The 19,295-nt window shown below is 38.4% G+C and overlaps 2 protein-coding genes across 6 annotated transcripts in view; both read right to left on the bottom strand.

Annotated features, from left to right (window-relative positions):
* LOC122076974 (G-protein coupled receptor 1) overlaps positions 1-10,163 on the bottom strand; it is a 19,476-nt gene extending 9,313 nt beyond the window's left edge. For all 5 annotated transcript variants that reach the window (XR_006139669.1, XR_006139668.1, XM_042642659.1 and 2 more), the window contains exons 1-7: positions 10,013-10,163; positions 8,012-8,229; positions 4,797-4,828; positions 4,488-4,657; positions 3,300-3,394; positions 2,125-2,226; positions 1,924-1,980 (exon numbers count right to left, since the gene is read on the bottom strand). Coding sequence is in view for 3 of the 5 variants with exons in the window: in XM_042642659.1 (XP_042498593.1) it covers positions 1,924-1,980; positions 2,125-2,226; positions 3,300-3,394; positions 4,488-4,657; positions 4,797-4,828; positions 8,012-8,229; positions 10,013-10,064 (726 nt within the window). In the remaining 2 variants the exon portion in view is untranslated. The remainder of the gene's footprint in view (positions 1-1,923; positions 1,981-2,124; positions 2,227-3,299; positions 3,395-4,487; positions 4,658-4,796; positions 4,829-8,011; positions 8,230-10,012) is intronic.
* A 2,687-nt stretch (positions 10,164-12,850) lies between these two features.
* The window catches only part of LOC122076653 (RING-box protein 1a), a 14,741-nt gene continuing 8,296 nt past the window's right edge, over positions 12,851-19,295 (bottom strand). Inside the window, exons 4-5 of the mRNA XM_042642066.1 lie at positions 13,156-13,227; positions 12,851-13,062 (exon numbers count right to left, since the gene is read on the bottom strand). Of these exons, the coding sequence (XP_042498000.1) occupies positions 13,025-13,062; positions 13,156-13,227 (110 nt within the window). The 3' untranslated portion in view covers positions 12,851-13,024. The remainder of the gene's footprint in view (positions 13,063-13,155; positions 13,228-19,295) is intronic.

Here is a 19,295-nt window from a genome sequence, read left to right as displayed (position 1 = left end):
AAAAAAAAAAAAAGATTTTAGTTGGATAAACATACTATAATACTGACCAACGTCAACAAGAAAGTTACCAAGTTAAAAATGAACATCCAATGATAAGCATGATAATAGTAAAATATACCGCAAATTACAATGCAATCTAAACTCAAATTGCTGAACCAAGAGGTTCTAGAGGGAAAAAAGTCTGTCCACTAAAATTTACAGATCCTAGAGAGGCAGAATATGTAGGTACCAAAGCTAGCGAAATACCCTGTGTGAAGGCTGAAAAGTAGGTTCTTCAAGGGAAAGTGAAATGGCCCAGATAACTAAATACATAAACAAGAAATCAAAAAAAGTTTAGTTTCCATGATGAAATTAAGGAACAATGGTTTGTCTTTTTTCTACTTCAAGGTGTGCAGAAAGACATTTTGACTTCAAAGTCTGCACAGAAGTCAGGACAACTGTTTTCTCTACAACATCAGGTTTCCCCATGAATTTATTCAAACAAGTGGAGAATCAAACCAGAGGATGATTCTCCAGCAGTGATTTTTCTTGGGTTTATTTTAAGGGCAAACGGTTCCTTCACAGCCATGTAAATGGCCCCCTTTTACACGGGACTCAGATCATCCACGTCAAATATTGTAGACAGGTAGACACCTAGCTCCCATGCTCACATGTCAAGTTTCGGCCAAAACGGATTTTTCCAAGTAGCAAAATAAGGAATCAAAAGATCCGGAAAATGGGGGAGTGTATGCATGTGGACATGCATGGAGATACATGCCAATACACCAGGGGATGCGGGGTGGTATATGGTTGAATACACATCTGAAATTTGACAGGTGGCCTACCCAGACCGTCCCATGTCTACCCAATTGTTTGAAATTGCCACATCATCCTGCCACATGGAAAAATTAGGGGTCCCATGAACAAAATCCTCTCTACACATACCATATAAAGGCAAAATTTCCATATTCTAAAAGTAAGTTCCCAGTCAACATGATATCATCTCTCCACATTCCAAACCTAAGCTGGTATACTATTTAAGCGTAAAGTGTAATCTGTCTTCAACCTCATCAACAGCACTTATTCCTCCTAAGCCAAAATTCCCTACATGATGCTTATTAATGATAGTTTCCAAACGACACCTTCATGTTTCCTTAATATCCCCCCACCACCAAATGACACCTTCATCTTTGGTCCTCATTCCTATAGCATCTAATATAAATTAGTTCCCTATAGTTCTTCCCAATCATTATAGCAAATTTGTATACCTTTCTTACCATACTTGGAGCCCTGGTTCATCGTCATATTTAGAATTGAAGGAAAAAAGGAAGGATGACATTTATTGATTTCCAATGATAAGGAAGTCTCACAATTGAAGCTAGTAACTATTCCACCCACACCCGTCCAAACTATTCCTACTCTTGATTACAATGAATGAGTCTAGGGTTTGGGGATAATATCCACTAACAACTCCCTTAAAGGCCAAAGTCTTCCTTCTAACCATCCCAAAACCAATCCACCCTCTTTCAATGGTACTTGGATCACCATTCACCGAAATGAGTTCCAGTTCTATGTCAATGATAATATGAACCACAGAATTGTGAAGGCATTTTGGGACTGGAGAAAAGCACCCCATGAACCAGATCTCCAGCAACAAGAAATCAGAACATATTGGTGGAAATGAAAAGTTTACTCAGATAAAATTTTGATGATAACGCCAATGGTCCAAAAGAAACACTCCAAAGTTAGGTGATCAGAGAGGGCAACCAGAAGAGCATCCACACAAAAAAAAAAAGGGAACAAGGAAAAAAAAAAAAAAAAAAAAAAAAGGGAACAAGGAAGGATGGAAAATATATATATTGCCCTACATCCAACAGAGAAATCATTTTAACTATCCTTAGAACAAAAAGTAACACTAAAAGAGAATAGTTGTCAGCACAGTACCTTCATATCTGCCCTTACTTCCGACTGATGTGGTCGTTCTGACATACCCACAGCCATCTGAAAGTTTCAAGGCCACTGTGTCAGCATAAATTGTCTTGAACAGGAATGTAAAATGCATTACGACACTAAAAATTCTAACTTATCCAAATTTCTCAATCGACATTCAATTCTATGTTAAATCCAGAGTAGAAAATTACATACACGGGTTGCATTATTTAGCATACGTATCACTTGAAAGTACGTAAAGCCATTGAATAGAATTGCACCCCAAAGTGGAGCATAAAATGTTATGAAGTGAACCGCCTGCAAAAATAAAAATAATAAGAGTAAGGTTCATGTAACAAATAATGGCAGAGAAAATGATGTTAAAAGAAATACATTGAGGGTGAACTGCTTGAAAACTAAAAATAAATGAATAAAATGTTACTCCACAGCTGTCATGAAGAGCCTTCTCCTCACTGTCATTTATCCAGTTCTAGACCAAATGGAGTTTGTTAAGTGGCAAAATAGAGCTTTGAAAATCCAGAGACTATGGGAGAGTGCACAATAATGGTCAGAACACCCTAGGAATGCATGGGGTATACATGGAGATGCATGCCAATAGACGGGGTATATGGTCAAACTTGAGTCTAAAATTTGATAGGTACCATACCCAGATCAGATGTTTCCCTGTCTATCAAACAGCAGGAATTACCACATCATCCTCCCACATGGCAGAATTTGGGGTCCCATGGAGAGAGGCCTCTCTATATTGGACCATGTAAAGTCAAAGTCGTCAAAATCAAATATCTACTATCTCATAAACAAAAGCATGCTAATTAAACTTGATTTTAAATAAATAATAAACATCAGATTTTGCATGTTAGCTTTGCATCCAATGTCTCTTCTGTCTTCTGTGCTAAATATATAGTCCTTCTGTAGGTTCATTGGTGAGAAATTGTGAAACTAGATAAAAATAAAATCATGTTACACTTTGTTAGAGTAGATGAGCTTCTCGGAAGCATTGCAGATGGCTTCCCAATCTTCAAATCACCCTTTCTTCCAGTCACATTTTTCACCACATGAAACTAAATACCTCTAAGTCTTCCACTGGTAAACATTAATTCTAGTAATATTCTAATTGGAAAATCAATAAACCATGTTTCATACTTCCATGAATGATGGAAAGAAATTCTAAAGGCCATTTATCAACATTGACATAATGATACGCTTACAAGGACAAAAACTAATACATTCACTACTTCCTAAATCAGTTATCTTTTTTTTTTTGGTAATACTACTTCCTAAATCATTGAACAAGGCAATAAATTCTTCTGGGGGGGAAACTAACTATGCATACATTAAGCATGTTTGCAGCTAGTCTAATCTTTACATGCCTTTCCAGCGCGTCCTGTTTCTGTCCAACACCAGATACCTAAGCGTCCAGGATCATTGCCTATAGAGCGGATGACAGTCAAAACCAGTGACGTTCCTGCAAGAAAGAAATTTAAAAATAATGAATTTATCGCTTAATCACCTATAGCATGACACCAAACAGACATTCAAGAATGGGAACACAAGAAATAATTCATAAAATATTAATGCCACCAACTTTCAATCTAATGTCTGAATACCCCTTTTAGATATCCAGCTGACTAGCTTGGATGCATAGCACCTACCTTCACTTGATAAATGAAAAACAAACTATATAAAGAAGCAAATAAAAAAAAAGTTCAACATTATCCTCTTAAAAAATGCTATTAGATTTTATGGAGACTAACCTAACACCTCTTAAAATTAAGGAAGGTCCCATTAGAGACATCCAAACAACAAAATAAATCCCTAAAACTCTAATCATGTTCATGTAACACAGCTCCAGGATAAACCACAGTCGTCAAGGAGCTAGGTTAACCAAGGCGGTCAAGGGGGGGTCAAAATTTAAGGCAACACCAACAAGGTGCCATCAAAAAAGGTGGCCAGGACTCCTAGGCGACGCTTTGACAACCTTGATGCTCCCACATCCAAGACACTATAATACGCCATAGAAAATGCTCCAGCATCAATCCCCTTTGGTTCAGGGGGGGGGGAGCAAGTGCGAGTTTTGAAGTATTCTAAAACCACTATTAGAAACAGCTGCCAAAGCTCAGTGATACTCTAAATGTTTATGTAATGGTGATGAAACAGAAGCACCCCAGTAATTCCTCATCTTCTTGAGTTAAAGAAGAAGTGAACAAAACAATAGTAGTAGTAAGAAAAACAATGAATTAAATCCACTAGAGGGGGAGGCAAAGTATAAGAAGTAGAGAATCCAATGTAGAAAGGAGCAAGAAGTTGAGGCGATGATCTGAACAAGAAGTTGTCCACACTGCCTATGCTTGACCTTGCATGGTCCACCATTGATTGATCAATCAAGGCAGTTCAACTGGTGATTATCTCGGAAGGAAGTAAACTTCAGGCAAACATTAAGGCGCTGCTTGTTTCCAGGTAAAAACCACACAAAAGTTTCACCTAAATTACATGGTTTTTTTCCTGGAAATAAAAGGACCCCAAGTGGAAATTAAATCACAAGTTAATATAATGCATACCCCAGACATACAAGTGAAACATGGGCTCCAAATCTTCAACATCCGTTTTATGTCTAACAACAGTACGGTGAAGAGTGAAAGCTATTGTTGTAGTCCATAAGAAAGAAGCGACAAAAAAGAAATGTGTGCTATAGCCTTGAGCATAGCAAAATAATCCCTTTGATGGATCCCTGCACAAAAAATGGAAACCATTAGCTTTGCATGTGTTAGCAGAAGCTACATGCATTTGACAGATTGTTGAAGGATGAAATTTTTTAATCAAATCAAGTGTTGAAGGACAAAAACATGACATGATGCAAAGAAGCGTACCCAACTACGCTGAAGAAACTGCAAAGCATATCCTGTACCAAGAGAACATGTTGTTATGAGTAAAATCAAAAACAAAGAAGAAAGAGCACCAACATTGAAGACATCAGATCAATGAGACCATAGCGCTTAACAGGGAGGAAAAGAACATAAATGAGAATTCAGGTCAGCTCATGAACTAATGAATTGGAGGGAGCTCAGAAATTTAGAGACCATTGATATGATGACAGAAAAATCACTAGCTGTGCAAGTATAGAATATAATATTGGTGTTTGAGCAGGCTAGATCAGTGATCCAGTCAATGCATCTCTATAGGTTTGGTACTTTTATTCTCCCCAAATCTACCATCGAAGCCATCAAGTACCTTCTCTGTTCCTTCCTCTGGAAAGGAGTTACAACAACAACAACAACCTTATTCCAACTAAATAGGGTCAGCTACATGGATCTGATATTAAAATTTGAACATCTTCACCCAACCAGTTGGGTCCAGGTTTGCCATTCCAAATCTAAAGGTGGTCACGGTCAGCGAAGAATCAAGGAAGTAAAAACTACTAGCATCCTCAAGCTTATTTGGAAGATTGCTTCAAAACACAACAATATTTGGGTCTCATGGATCTATTCCTCCCCCCTCAAGAATGACTCTCTTTGGACCATCTCTCCCACATCTGATGCCTCTTATGTCTAGCACAACATTATTAGTACTAGATCCAAATCTTGAGGCCATTACTTTTTCCATCGGTAACAACTCCTCTACCTCCCTCTAGCTCGATCCCTAGCATCCATCAGAGTGTTCCTCTCTGTGGTTAGCCCTTGGACCGTGTACTACTCTGGTTTAAGCAAATTCACAACCGTTGATGCCATTCTCACGGATGGTGATTGGTCCCCTCCCCTTTCTCCTTCCCCCCTTGCCGATATCTGGTCCGCCTTCCTCTTCTCCCTCTAGGTCACCGTGGAAGAGATGATAATATCATTTGGCTCCCCTCTTCCTTTGTCTTATTAAGCTCTACCTCCGCTTAGAATTTTGTCGGTACAAAAAGGCCCCCCTTATGCCTTAGCGTAACATCATCTGGTTTAAAGGCCAATCCCCCACCACAATGTCACTACTTGGCATGCCATCTACAACTGTCTTCCTAGCAGTCTTTTTTCATCTACCGGCACATTCAGGTATCCTCCTCTTGTTGCCCTTGCTGGAATGGTATTGAAGATGTTGATCATCTTTTATTTTATTTTATTTTCTTGTCCTTTCTCCTCCACCATCTGGAAAAGGGTCCTTAGTTGAAACTGGCCTTCCAGAAGAAGAGTTCTCCCCCCTTAGCTCAGAATGGTTCTAAATTGATATGACATTTTGTTGGCTCATCCATATGTGACATTTTTGGAAGCTTGCCTTCTACGCCACCATCAACCATATCTGGATGGAGAGGAATCTTCGTAGATGGACGTCTAATTCTCGGTCTTTTGATAAGATTTGAAAAGCCATCTACTTTGATGTCAGCTCCAAACTGGCTTCTCTCTGTCCCCGTCCTGTCAGAATTTCCCCCAGGAACATGCTTATTGTTGTCTCCTGAGGCATCCCTCCCTCCATCGTCCACCTCCCAGCTGTTTTGTTCCCCCCTTGGTTTGTGGTTCTTTTTATTTTGGGCTAACCTCCCCTTCCCTTGTCTTTGGGTTTGTTCCTTTAAGGTTTTTCCTCCCCCCCCCTCCTCTCTTCCCTTGTACATTCTTCCTCTCTTTGGCAATGACATTTATTCATATATATATATATATATATATATATAGAGAGAGAGAGAGAGAGAGAGAGAGATAGATATAACTATCAACTTACAAATTTTAAGCCCCTAGAATTTGGAATAGAAAAAGAAGGCCTATCGGAAAATGATTAAAAAGGCATGTCTGACTGAAACTTACAATCTTCAATGAGTGAATGAAAGATATTTTCTAACTCCAAGGAAAATCGATAACATCAGGATTATTATTCTATAATATGTACCAAAGCATGTACGCAGATAAATTTAACACCATGTAGCTACAATAGTCAGCTTCCACATCCTTTTTTTCTCATCCTAACTGTCTACAATCCATAAGTTAAGACAACAAATTTAATTAGAAAGGTTTAGCTGACCTAAACCATGCTTTATTACCCAAACCAAACCAACCCAACTGGATAACGGCCACGCGGGATAAAGAGAAATTCAATAGGAGTAACAAAAGAGAGGAGAGAAAATTCATTGTATAGGGGAAGGATGACAAATTCTCTCAAGCTAAAGTTTACCGTCCCATTTCTGCATAGAATTTGTCACCATGTGGAAAAAGGAATTAAAATTAAAAAATAAAATAAATTAACTAAGGCATAAAATTACTCCTTGCACCATGCCAGTTAACGATTGCTTACACTTCATTTCTTTTCTCCCATGTTTGCATTATCCTCAACTACTGTAATGAAAAACTAAGAAACCCTAAATTCAAACCACTCCATTTCTTATGTATCTCATTTCACCATGCTGGAGAACTCAAGGTTGAAATGTAACATCTCCAACCAGAATAGAAACATCAATGAATTTTCATCGATTTGGTAATTTAGGGGAAAAGAAATCAGGCAAAGTGATTTAGACTGGTCCATTGTTAGATTTGGATGCAAATAGCATCCGTTTCATTGGAATTTGTATAAATGCCACTCAGATTCCTATCCAACAGAAAGAACTTCATAGCACCTACATTGGCACGTCGGAAGCACTATACAATCAATCGCCAGGTTTAAAAAAAAAAAAGAAAAAAAAAGGTGACTCAATTTACTATTTAGAGATCAAGAAATTATTTGTTTTCGAGTTCCAAAATTTTCGTGCGTGAACATGGCCTTTATTGAAACTTAACACGGTACATAGCACAAGTGCAGCGCAAGTATAAGAATTTGAGACGCTCAGAAAAATTTAAACACCGAGAAATAACAACCCAAACACAGATCTAATTACCGAAGAACAAACCTTGTTACTTTCTTCGTAAATCTAATTACACCCAAAAAAAAAAAAAGAAGAAAAGATCAAGAATTGACTTTCTAAAATTCAGCGCCAATCTCAGATTAACCAAAGCTAGATGATATTCGAACCATAAGGAAAGAGATCCGTCGAGAAATAATGGAATTCGAAACCAGTGAGTTCATTGTTTTCCTGCTAAGCTCGAAAGCAAGATAAGGACGGTTTAGCGGATGGATTGAATTGACTTACAGAGAAGGCAAGGAAGAACACGAGCTTGAAAGAGAATTTGCGAAGTTCCTTGAACAGAAGATAGCAGAGAACGATGAAAGACGAGCCAACAAGTGAGAAAGTTGAGGCGCCAACATTCACTGCCGTCAGAATCTGGCGATCGTGTGCAGTAAGACTTCCGACCATCTTCGATATTGGCATCTCAGAATCTGAATGTGCCTTAAGGATGAACTGAAACTCTGAAACAAATGAGAGAAAACCAATTGATCAGTACAAGCAAAACCAAGTAGTCTTAGGTTCTAAGGAAGGAGAAGCAGAGTCCAGAGTCTCCAGACTCGAGAGTCGGCAACATAAAAGGAAAGGGAGAAAATTACTAGATTACCCAAAACTGCTTCAGTTTACCAAATTACCCACCGTCTTTAGTTTAAATTAAGTGTTTTTTTTTTTTTAATAAATTAAATGAGAAAAATAGCGGTGCGTTTGGTCCAACGGTGAAGGTATGAATATTGCGACCTAATGATCAATCAGTCGAAACAACCTCTGGACATTCTCAGGGTAAGGCCAAAAAGAGAAAAAATAGCACACCATCCTTGGTAAAATGATAGCCAAAAAGCAGGATACAAGCCAAATAGGCAAGAAATTAAGAGGCAGTACATCGTCCTTGGTAGAGGCAAAGGAAAAGAAAATACGGAGACGATAAGGTCAAACCATAAATTAAGTTTTCCATCACACCTCACTCTCTGTAATGGAGATATTGATGTGAGTGCACTTATAATAGTGATGATAATATTTTTCCACTCCTTTGAGCGAAGGTAGTACAGGGCAAATCTTATACGACGACTCTGTCCTACATAGACATTAAGGCCTTCCAAATCATCATTTTCTTCATGGTGCTTCGAAGATGCCTTAGAGACACGCGGCAAGCAAGCCGAAGAAGGAGATTGCCAATCCAAAATACGAAGGAATGGTGTATTATCGAAATGCCCAAAACAATGCATAATTCCATTTTTTGGTCAATTCGATCCGGATTTTATCGTGTTGAACCAATTTTGGGCTTAAAATAGACCAACCCAAAACCAAATTGTTAAGCCAAAGGTTAGTTTTGGTCTAGTTCGGTTCAATCTTTTATCAGGTTGGCTTAATGGGTTCTTATCGGACTGTCATTGGTCATTTCAATTTTTCATCTATATATACATACAGGGAGGGAGGGAGGAAGGAGGGTTTTGCACTCCTACACCCTAATAGAGGGGTGCTGAAATGACCATTCCACCCCATGTAGATGCTTGGCCACACACTCTCATTGGTGGCCCCCATGCAAGTGCAAAGACCACAAGACCAAGTAGTGTCTTCTCCCTCAAAAGCAACAAAGAGTGTTCTTTAAAGAGATGCACCCTCCATCAATGCCTTGCTCTATCTCCTTTGATCATATAGGTGATTTCACATAGGGAAGGAGAGAGATAGAGAATGGGGGCCACTGGTAGACGGTGCACTTTCACATAGTGAACATTATTCCATACAGAAATCACTTATAAAAATATATTGGATTTTTTGCATCTATTTACCCTGTCGTTTGCCGTGATTACATAATCCCCCTAAAAATCAGAAATTACATTTAAACCCAAAAAATTCACACCGTTAGCATCTTGTTTGGCTTAAGCCGTTAGTTTCCTTGAAACAAATTGAAAACCCCCAAAAGCCCTTAAGTTGCCCAATTCACAAAATCTGCAGATTTCTGCATTCCAATCGACCTCTAATCTTTTGCTAGTTTTGTCAGTCAATGTAGAGGCTCCAATGGATGTAGAATGGACGGCCAATTTGGGGTTAACTGAACCTTAATTGTTCCACCCTTGGAGTAATGGAGACGAATATCATTGGGTAAGCTCAAAAACCAAGCTTTATCATCTTGTGGGGTTAGTGAAGAGAGAAAAACAAAGACAAGAGTAACAACGGAAACCGCTAGAGTGAAATAAGTCCAGAAGGCAAACGACTATGCTGTGGCTATAGGGGAGTCAGTAACCTTACCCAGCTTCGAAATGGAGTTTTTGTTTCTGGGGTTTTCAGCAACGGCTCTCATTCTTCTTTCTCTTCTGGTTCTTTGTTATAACCGCCATTAATGGAAGCCTGAGATCTACCTCCTCGCTTGCTCGGGAGCTTCGAGGCTTCAAAGCATCTCTATCTCTCTATTCAGTAAAGCGAGACTTCGAATATGAGGGGTGATGAGAGATCTGAAGGGTGGATCTCCATCGAGACCCACCATCCGCACGTTGCAGGTTGTGGTGGGTGTGGGCCCTTTGATCATCTCGCACTTCCACGTGTAAGGAGAAAATCCCTTTTCACTTGGGTCAGCAACGAGACAAATAGGGCCATAAGAGAGAAGCCTTGTCTTCTTCTTCACAGCTTTCTTGTCGCCGAGCTCCAGTGATTAGCTTCTGTAGAGGAGAGAGGGCAATGGAAGCGGCTGGTTCAATGTCTGTATATCTGTAGTGATGAGGCCGAGCAACAAAACTAGTTGTTGTTGTCGTTGCCATGGCAGATGACATGATTGGGAAAGGGGAGAGCCGTTACTCGTTAGCATCTGGGTTGGGTCTGCAAGTATGAGGAATATGGGAATGAATTGGATGGATGATCTGAAGAGAAGATGATTGCTACTTGGTAATCAGTAATCACAGATACAGAAACAATAATATATCTGGTGGGTCCCACAAAAAATCTTCTATATTAACAAGGGTTGATAAATAGATAAACCCTCGTTCCTCAGGATGAAAATACTCTATTTTTCTCATCCTTGTTTTTTCTTGTTTTGCTACCTGCAGAACACGACACATGGATAATTTTAACATCAACGGTCAAGGTTGGGTGAGGATTATTACATCCGGTGCGTTGGTCTTAAAGTTATCCACGTGTCGTGTTCTAGAGATAGAAAAACAAGGAAAAACAGAGATGAGATAAACAGAGGATTTTTTTCCCGTTCCTCATAACCATATGTTAGCCGATACCATGCTGTGCCGTTTCTTGTTTTGGTTGTTTGGAGAAGATGCGGGTCGCTGTAGATTTCTTCCTGCCCAGTGGCCTCCGCTACCAGAAATCTCATCGGATTTCTTCAAGCTCCAAACTGGGATACCTGTAATGGTAATGTTTCGCCCTTTATTTTTCTAGGAATTGTTCTGTCTTCTAGTCGTATACATTGATGAAGTTACTGATATGAGGCGAGGCATTTGTGATTTCTGGTTGGAGAGACTAGGTTACGCAGGGAGTTTATATAGATTAAAAGATTGAGGATTCCATTCTGTGGGTTTAAATTTCTTGAACTTATATTCTGCTCATTAGCTGCTTTGGATCTTCCTCCCTTTTTTCTGTGTGTGTGTGTGAGTAACAGATGATGCAACAGAGAGAAAAGAGAAAAGGGACTAACACCCACCTTCGCCGGAGACGTCGCCTGAAACCCCTGTCGGAATATCAACTCCTCTCCTCCACCGTCGCACTCCACTCTCTCCACTTTATGGCTTTTGAGTATAAAAGAGAAGAGAGGAGAATAAAGAAGAGAGGAGAGTCCTTAAAAGGGTTAGGGGCAATTTCATCAGTAAAAGTTCAAAACAAACACTTCTCCAACGGTGTCAACGTTTTTGAGTTCAAATGTAATTTTTCAAATTTCAGGAGGATTATGTAATTTCAAAAAATAACAGTAGAGGTAGATGTAAATTGCCCAAATATATTTCCGCTTTTTCCTCTTTTTAATATCAGGTTTGGTCAGTTCAAATGGTTTCAGTTTCCCGATGTCATAAAATCCCAAACTGAAGTTAGCCCAATTAGGTTCAATTTGAGCTGAACCAATTGGTTTCGACAGGCCCAATCAGTTCAGTCAAATTTGAACTTCAATAATTTTTCTTCTGTGTGCCACACCTGTGCTATAATTCTCCGCTAGAGTTGTTATGGTCGTTCACCACACCCATGTTCATAAGATTAACTTTTGGGAATAACCAAGGGTAAAAAGGTCAAAATAATTCAAGGGTTATGGAATGACATAATTTAGATCTTCCATCCAAAAACAAAAGAAAGGCGATTTCAGATTCGTACTCATTCAGGACTATCATAAGGTAATAACTATTAGGGTTGCCTGAAAAGCCTCCTAGCCAGGTAGCTCGAAAAACTAATCCAATAACCAATGACATTGGTCATTAAGCTACTTTCTACGTAAATAGTTCCTGGTCTCTCCACAACTTTCATGTTTTCTAATATTTTCTGCTCCTCACTTCTAGAGTTTTCAGCTTTCCTATTTTGGTCACTTCCAGATATACATATTACCATCAATATTGCTTAAATAGTAGAATGAAACAAGCACGGTAGGGAACAAAACAAGTTTGACTTTAGGCCATGTTTGGTTAATTATTGGTATAAATTATTGGAATAGATTCTGGATCTAAAGCACATTCTGAAACAAGAAAATAGGTAAGAATTGGATTTCAGAATTCGTTTTAGACCTAGAATACATTCCCAGAATGCAAATCACGCTAAGATTGCAACCATAGACACAGGGAAGAGCACAATTGAGAAGCTTCCCCAACGGCTTGCGAGGAGTCCTGTAGTCCTGTCCTCTAGAACAATTGTGGATTCACGACCCAAGTTTGGAAGTTCTATATGAATACTGGTATGCTTAATTCTGATCATTTTTCAACCGACAACACATTAAGAAGATAAACCTGAGCCTACCGTGATGTATCCTATCTATTAAAGAACTTTGAAATGCACATAATGCATATACCCTGCGAAACGCATTCTGAAACGTGGGTCATCATGTCCAAAATCCTCCTCCACAATTCAAAGACTTAAAAACAAAAAAATCAACAGCTTAAAAAAATAAACAGAGAGAATCCACGGTTTCTAATTTAAGCACTCAAATTGCATAGCGTTTTTGAATATTCAACAAAGACACAAAAGGAGAAAGATACTTTAGATTGCATATTTATCTACTTCAAGCAATAAAATCGGCTGCAAGAGCTGACAAGTAACATCGCACCATTCACACCGTATCCAACTCTAGTGGCCATACTTCTGAAACTCCCACTCACTGTTGTCTGCACACGTAAAACCATATCCAATGTATAGATTCATTAAAACTAAGCATCAACATTATACAAGGGCATGGAGGGGAGGTGGGTAACACATACCTAAGGGACACACTTGACGGGTCTTAAGCCATCGGCTTATACAGTGGAAGTGAAAAGCATGGTTGCACACACCTATGGACGCAACAATAAAGTTTGTTTTACAATTGTGTAAACTATAAACAAAGACAAGTACAAAGTAAAATAATCATCATCTCTCCTCCATAAAAATGTCATATAATTTTTTTCACAAAATCCAGTACAAGTCACAGCAAAGATTAAGACAATCTGATTCAGTTTATAACTGAAGACAAAAAAAGGAACAGACAAAAGGACAAGGAAGTATACACGATCAATCTAGTGCAAAAACAACAGTAGAAAGAATAAACTCAGCTACACAGCTATGCTAAAAATCAAACAGCAATAGTGATGCGGATCCGAGGGATCGGATCGCTTAGGGCCCACTAAATAACCAAATAGTTCACTCTAGACAAACCAGAGGCAATATTGTAATTTCTGGTACAATTTAGGAGCTTTATAGAGTGAAATAATTGACTAATGACTTATCAGGAATTAATCCCAAAGAGAAGGTTCAATTATAGAAATAAAAATAGTAGTGGGGTTAAACAGAAATAAAACCCAAGAATGAAGGGTAATTCTGCAAACTAGTAAAGAGGGGGGTGTATTAATAAAGAACTTAAAGTTAGTGGGCTTATCTGTAATAACAGCAATTGTTTATTTAAAACCCATAGGAGAACCTTTCTTCTTCTCTATGGAACACCAAGCTAAGGCAGTAGACCAGCAAGGCTTCAATGCAGAGAACTCCTTCAAATCTTGTCGACTGGCTATGAAACTTCAGGCGTAGGCTGAGCATCAAGTGCTCTCTTGAATCCATCAGGTAGGAGTCACAAAAACAGCACACAAAGGGTGAGGTTGCACCTGCAACTCAGATCAGGCGGCAGGTTTGGGTTCAGCTTAGTTGCAGGTCTTGTTCCCCACCATTGGAAAGACCTTTGAGGCTGAAACTCTGGGGTTCAGGACACCTAGGGGAGAAATTCTCATGCCCTAAGTCTCAGGCTCATTTGAGGGGGTATCTAGGGAGATCGATCCTCTAACTAGGGCTGCAACTGTCGCCCAGAAAACAGAGTACCAGAAACTTCAACAGCAGGAAGTAAGAAAGGGTTGGGAGGAAGAAGAAGATTAAAGGGGAAAAGAAAAGATTTCAGAAAGAGTCAGGGAGGGGAGACAACTCACGGCAGACATGGTTTCATACCAAAATTTCTATTCTTCAAACTTCAAATTCTAAAACTGAAATTTCTCCATCGATTACAAGTTCAATATAAAGAAAAAAATCAAAAAATTAATGGCAACCAATTTAAAATGGAAACTAATCTAAAATTAGAAACTAACTAATTTCAAAGAAATTGTTTCTGAAACAAAAGAAAATCAAATCAAAAGAATTTTTTTTTCCTAAGTACATCGTGCAACTGCATCAAATAGAAGAATAGAACAAGTGGTTTCTTTTTTTCCTCTTTTTTATTTATTTTTCTCCCTGCTTGATTCTGTTTAAAAACCTGATTTCTGAATCTCCTAGGCAGTAGCTCCTCGCACTGTATTCTCATCATTATTTCTCGTAAACCCCTTGAAAGAGTTTTCTTGAAATAGATACTTTGTTTGCCCACAGGAAAGATCCCCTTGCTTTAAGTTAGCCTGAGCTTTCTAATACCAAGCAGGCAGCCTTCTCATGAAAACATCAGAAAAAACTATACTTAGTTACATTTGTTCATGGACTATTTTCACTCCGCCCTTACTCAACATAGGGCTCTTCGTTGAGTCAGTCAATTTGTCTCTACCAGAAAGAATAGTTGAGGGAAAAGCGACCCTTATCATTAGGATCCGGTGCCAATAAAAAAATAAAGATCAAGAGAATAAACACTATGCTTGGGGAGCAAATCCTCTGCATTATTAGTCAGTATAGAGGAATAAATTATTGATCACTCCCAGATTTCTTTGTAATCTTTTGGGGCAATATGAGTTGGTCTGTGGTATTTCCAGATTTCTTTGTTACCTTTAGGGCAACAATATGACATCCAATTTATCAACTATCAGAACCTGAGAGGGGGGGGGGTTGATGGGGAAAAGACAAAAGTTAACTAGTATATGTAAGGACCACCACTTGATTACTGGGTAAAAGCTCAGTCTCGGTATGAGTCTTGAGAGCAGCCACTATGCAAAAATTCCATCTTTTACCTGCCGTCCTTCCCGGGATGGTTATGGACCATTTTAAGTTAGCTAAAGCACATGGATGCATCATGATCCACCTGAAACTTCACCACTTGATTTTCTGGTTTACCATTGAGAATTTCTATACTTAACGAAGAGCAAATGACCCCCAAGACTTAAATGGAGAGAATTTCACTTCCCAGACCAAAACGCATTACCATGAAATAAAAGGGAGAAGATATTGGGAACATACCACCACTAACCAAAAAATTATATAATCCCACACTGAAGACACCAATATAACTTGGTTGTCAGACCACATGAACAAAGCAACTTGCAGAAGTAGCCCAAACGGAAATTCTACCAGAACGAATAAAATGAGTGAAGTACATCCTCCTTTTTCCTCACAGGAAAATGTTGCTACATTCACTTTCCTCTTCAAACTCGCTGCACAAAACAGGTGAGAAAGACCTCAGCTGATTCTGCTCAAATCACCAGTCTCAAAAAGTAGTCATCACAGCCATAACCATAAAACAGGTGTAGGCTATCTCATTTATATAAAATATACCCAGCCTCAACAGGAGAAACCAAATACCCAGCCTCAGAGCCTTCACCTCGACCAATAACATCCCCAACCTGATGAAGGTTACTTCTATTAACTTTTTTTTGACAAATAGAATTGGGAAATCATGTGGATTACCATCCCCTTCTTTTGGTTTCCAAGTCCTCCATCCACATCTCCATCCTCTTCTGCACAACTCCTCTAATCTCCATATTTGCCAACTCACATGTGTAGGTACCATGGACCTCCGCGGATCACGATATAGCGTTTCGCGTGGACACACGTTAGGGTTCGACCCTAATGAGATAGTATCCCCTGGTCATCAAATGCCAAAATGGGGATACATGATATAAATAAAAGGGAGTCGCCACCTAGAAAGGGTCTAAGACCCATAAATGTCTCCCCCAATCAAGGGAGAGAGACTAATGAATCAATGGATAAGGTTGGTTTGCACCAAGATTCCGGGCAAGTGTCGAGTGACAGACTGGGAAGGTGTTAGGCACCCAGTTTGCCTGGCCCTAAGGCCGGTCTTTTTTTGTTTAACCAAAGTTTGTTTGTACCCTACTAACTAATCCTAAATCTAAGTCACTGAAAACCCTAAACTAGGTATCTGAGTATGACATGTGAAAACCCTAAGCCAAGTATCTAGATTATGCTAACCTAGGTTATAGTGCAAATAATGAAATGATTACGCTAATTAAATATTAAAAACCCTAAATGATTTAATTAATGTGTTATGAGTCTTCGATTAAGCTAATTAAACAAGCCTAGACCTAGGATCAGTTGAACAACTTATGAAACCCTAAATTAAATTAAATCGATTAATTGAGCCTAATCTAGATGGATGATTAATGGGAATTGATAATATAACTAGATCTCCAAATACGGCCTAACGATACGGGCGCGTTTGAGGGGCTAGCGACGCCCACACTACCCTACATCCCACATACTAACTAAGAAGGGAAAAAGAAATCATTTGAAATTTGAAACAAGGGAAAGTAAATTGAATTAGACTATTTTGAATGAATGAAATTTGATAACCTGAACCTAGTTTAATTGATTAAAGCTAAATCTACGTTTAAGTACATTATTAAACCAAATTAAATTGATTGAAAATATTTTAAACTAATCATAAAAGATGAGTTGAACATATCATAAGACCCCAAATGAACTAATGAGCTAAAGACTGCTAATTAACTTAATTCATTTTAGACTAACTACATTAACTTAAAGCAAATTAATGAAACAAGCTATAACAAAATGGGAGTTTGATCAACCTAACATAAACAAGTAAATCAAGCTACATTGGAAGACAAAATCAAAAAAATCTGATTAAACTGGGTGAAACTAATTACATATGAAAAAAATGCCTATGTTAAGAGAAAGCTTAATGCTAAAATTAAAGCTAAATGGATGCTGCCAAATCAATCCTTTCATTGAAGTGTGCTATCCTTCTTGATAATCGGAAACCCAAGCTGATTAGAATATTTCCTTTAATTCATTACATACTTCAGATGCATCACTTGAATTACAATGACTTTCACACCTTGAATCAGAAACTGACATGAAAGGTTACAACTACAGGGAAGGAAGGAGGGAGAGAGCTGAGAGGTGAGGTTTTGCTGCTGAATCTTTAGAGGAAAGAAAAGAAAAGATGTTAGAGATGGGTTCAACCAAGGTTAAAGAAGTAGAAGAAAGAGAGGGGGAATATGTAGGTTCGGTCATGGAGAAAGAGAAAAGAAGAGAATAAGGAGGTGAGTTTGGTGGCTACATCTGGTCATGTCCGAATGGAGAGAAGAAAAGAAAAAAGAAGGATGGCTTTTAGGTTTGGGGTTCAGCAAGGAGAAAAGGGAAGAAAGGTTACAAAGAAGAGGGTGAGTGGTGTTCAGTTGCAGCAAGGGAGGGGCGGCTGGAGAAGAAAAAGAATAAGAAGAAGAGAAGGTTGCAGGTATTAGTTGCAACAAGGGAGGGGCGGCTGAAGAAGAAGAAGAAGAAGAGAAAGTTGCAAGTTTCAGCCATGGAAGGAGGGGCGGCTGGTAATTTGGAGAAGAAAAGAAAACAAAAAGATAGAGATGGGGATTACGTTAAGGGTGGGGATCCTAATATAAGGGTCCAAGTTAAAGGAAATCTAAAAATTAAAATTAATCAATGAACCAAAATAAACCCAAACTTATAATGAACCAAGAAAATCTAATTAAACCTAATAAATCATATTAAATCAAGTGCAAACCCAAAGTCAACTTAAATTAAAACAAACCGAAATAAAATTAATCAAGTCTAAATGAATCAATGTAAACATAAATACACCTAATTGAACCGGATAAAACCAATTCAAATTGAAATCACATCTATTTGAACCAAGTAGACATAGTTAATTGAATGGTATCAAATTACACCTAAATGAACCAATTAAAATAAACTAAACTGACCTAACTAAATCTACATGAACTGAATATTATCAAATTAAAATCAAATCTATTAAACTGGTTAAATCTGTTCTAAATTACCATTTAAAGAAGAAAATTACCTCAAGTCCGGCTTTAATCAAGAAACAAGGGGAGATAACCCTTGTGCTTCAAGCCCCAAATCGAACTGAATCGGACTAGATCTCCCGACTCAATGAATGATTAATATGTTAAACTTTAGACTTGGAGAATATTTCGTTTTAAAGGGAAAAAGTTAGCCAAAACCTTGGCGAGGCCATCCTCTCTCCCAATTTCTCAATTTTTCTCCTCCCCTTTGGAAGAGGGAAAGGGCTATATTTATAGCCTTGGGATTTGAGACAATCATCTCTTGTTTCCAATGTGGGACTAAAAAACTAGAGAGGATTGTCCAAAAGACTTGCTTTTGGACAAAGGATGTTGGGTGCCATATGGCACTCCCTGGTTGCTCGAAATAGAATCTAATACCGAAATTTGGAATCAACTTTCGAAGATCATATCTTTCAAACCGTTAGTCGAAATTCAACATGTAATATGTCGTTGAAAAGCTCAATCTGAGCACTATCCAATAATGTGAAACACGAATGTGGTCTCAACCGGGAACCTTTGTGAAAATACGCGTAAAGTAGGGACCTGAATCATGTAGTGAAAGAGAGAATTGGGCATTGATTCGCATCGTTCTCACATCAAAGTGTAATGTCCGACTTGAGAGGACAAGCGACAATAATCCACAAAGTCAAATTCCAATTTTTGAAAACATTTTCTTTTGAAAGTTTATAGGGGGAAAATGATAATTTTCTACTCTAAGCTCGAAAATTCTCCAAGTCTAAAATGTCCAATATGTAATTCTTCTTGTGTCATCATCGTCGGGGGGTGACAAAACTAGGAGCCTACAACGTGATGATCAGTTTTTGTTTTCTTTTACTTAGACTTTGCTTTTCTTTTTTGTCCCACCATCCTTTTTTTTTTTTTTTTTT

Source organism: Macadamia integrifolia, chromosome 4 (genome assembly GCF_013358625.1).
Source record: "Macadamia integrifolia cultivar HAES 741 chromosome 4, SCU_Mint_v3, whole genome shotgun sequence".
Taxonomy (NCBI): Eukaryota; Viridiplantae; Streptophyta; class Magnoliopsida; order Proteales; family Proteaceae; genus Macadamia; species Macadamia integrifolia.
This window is presented reverse-complemented; position numbering and strand designations above follow the sequence as displayed.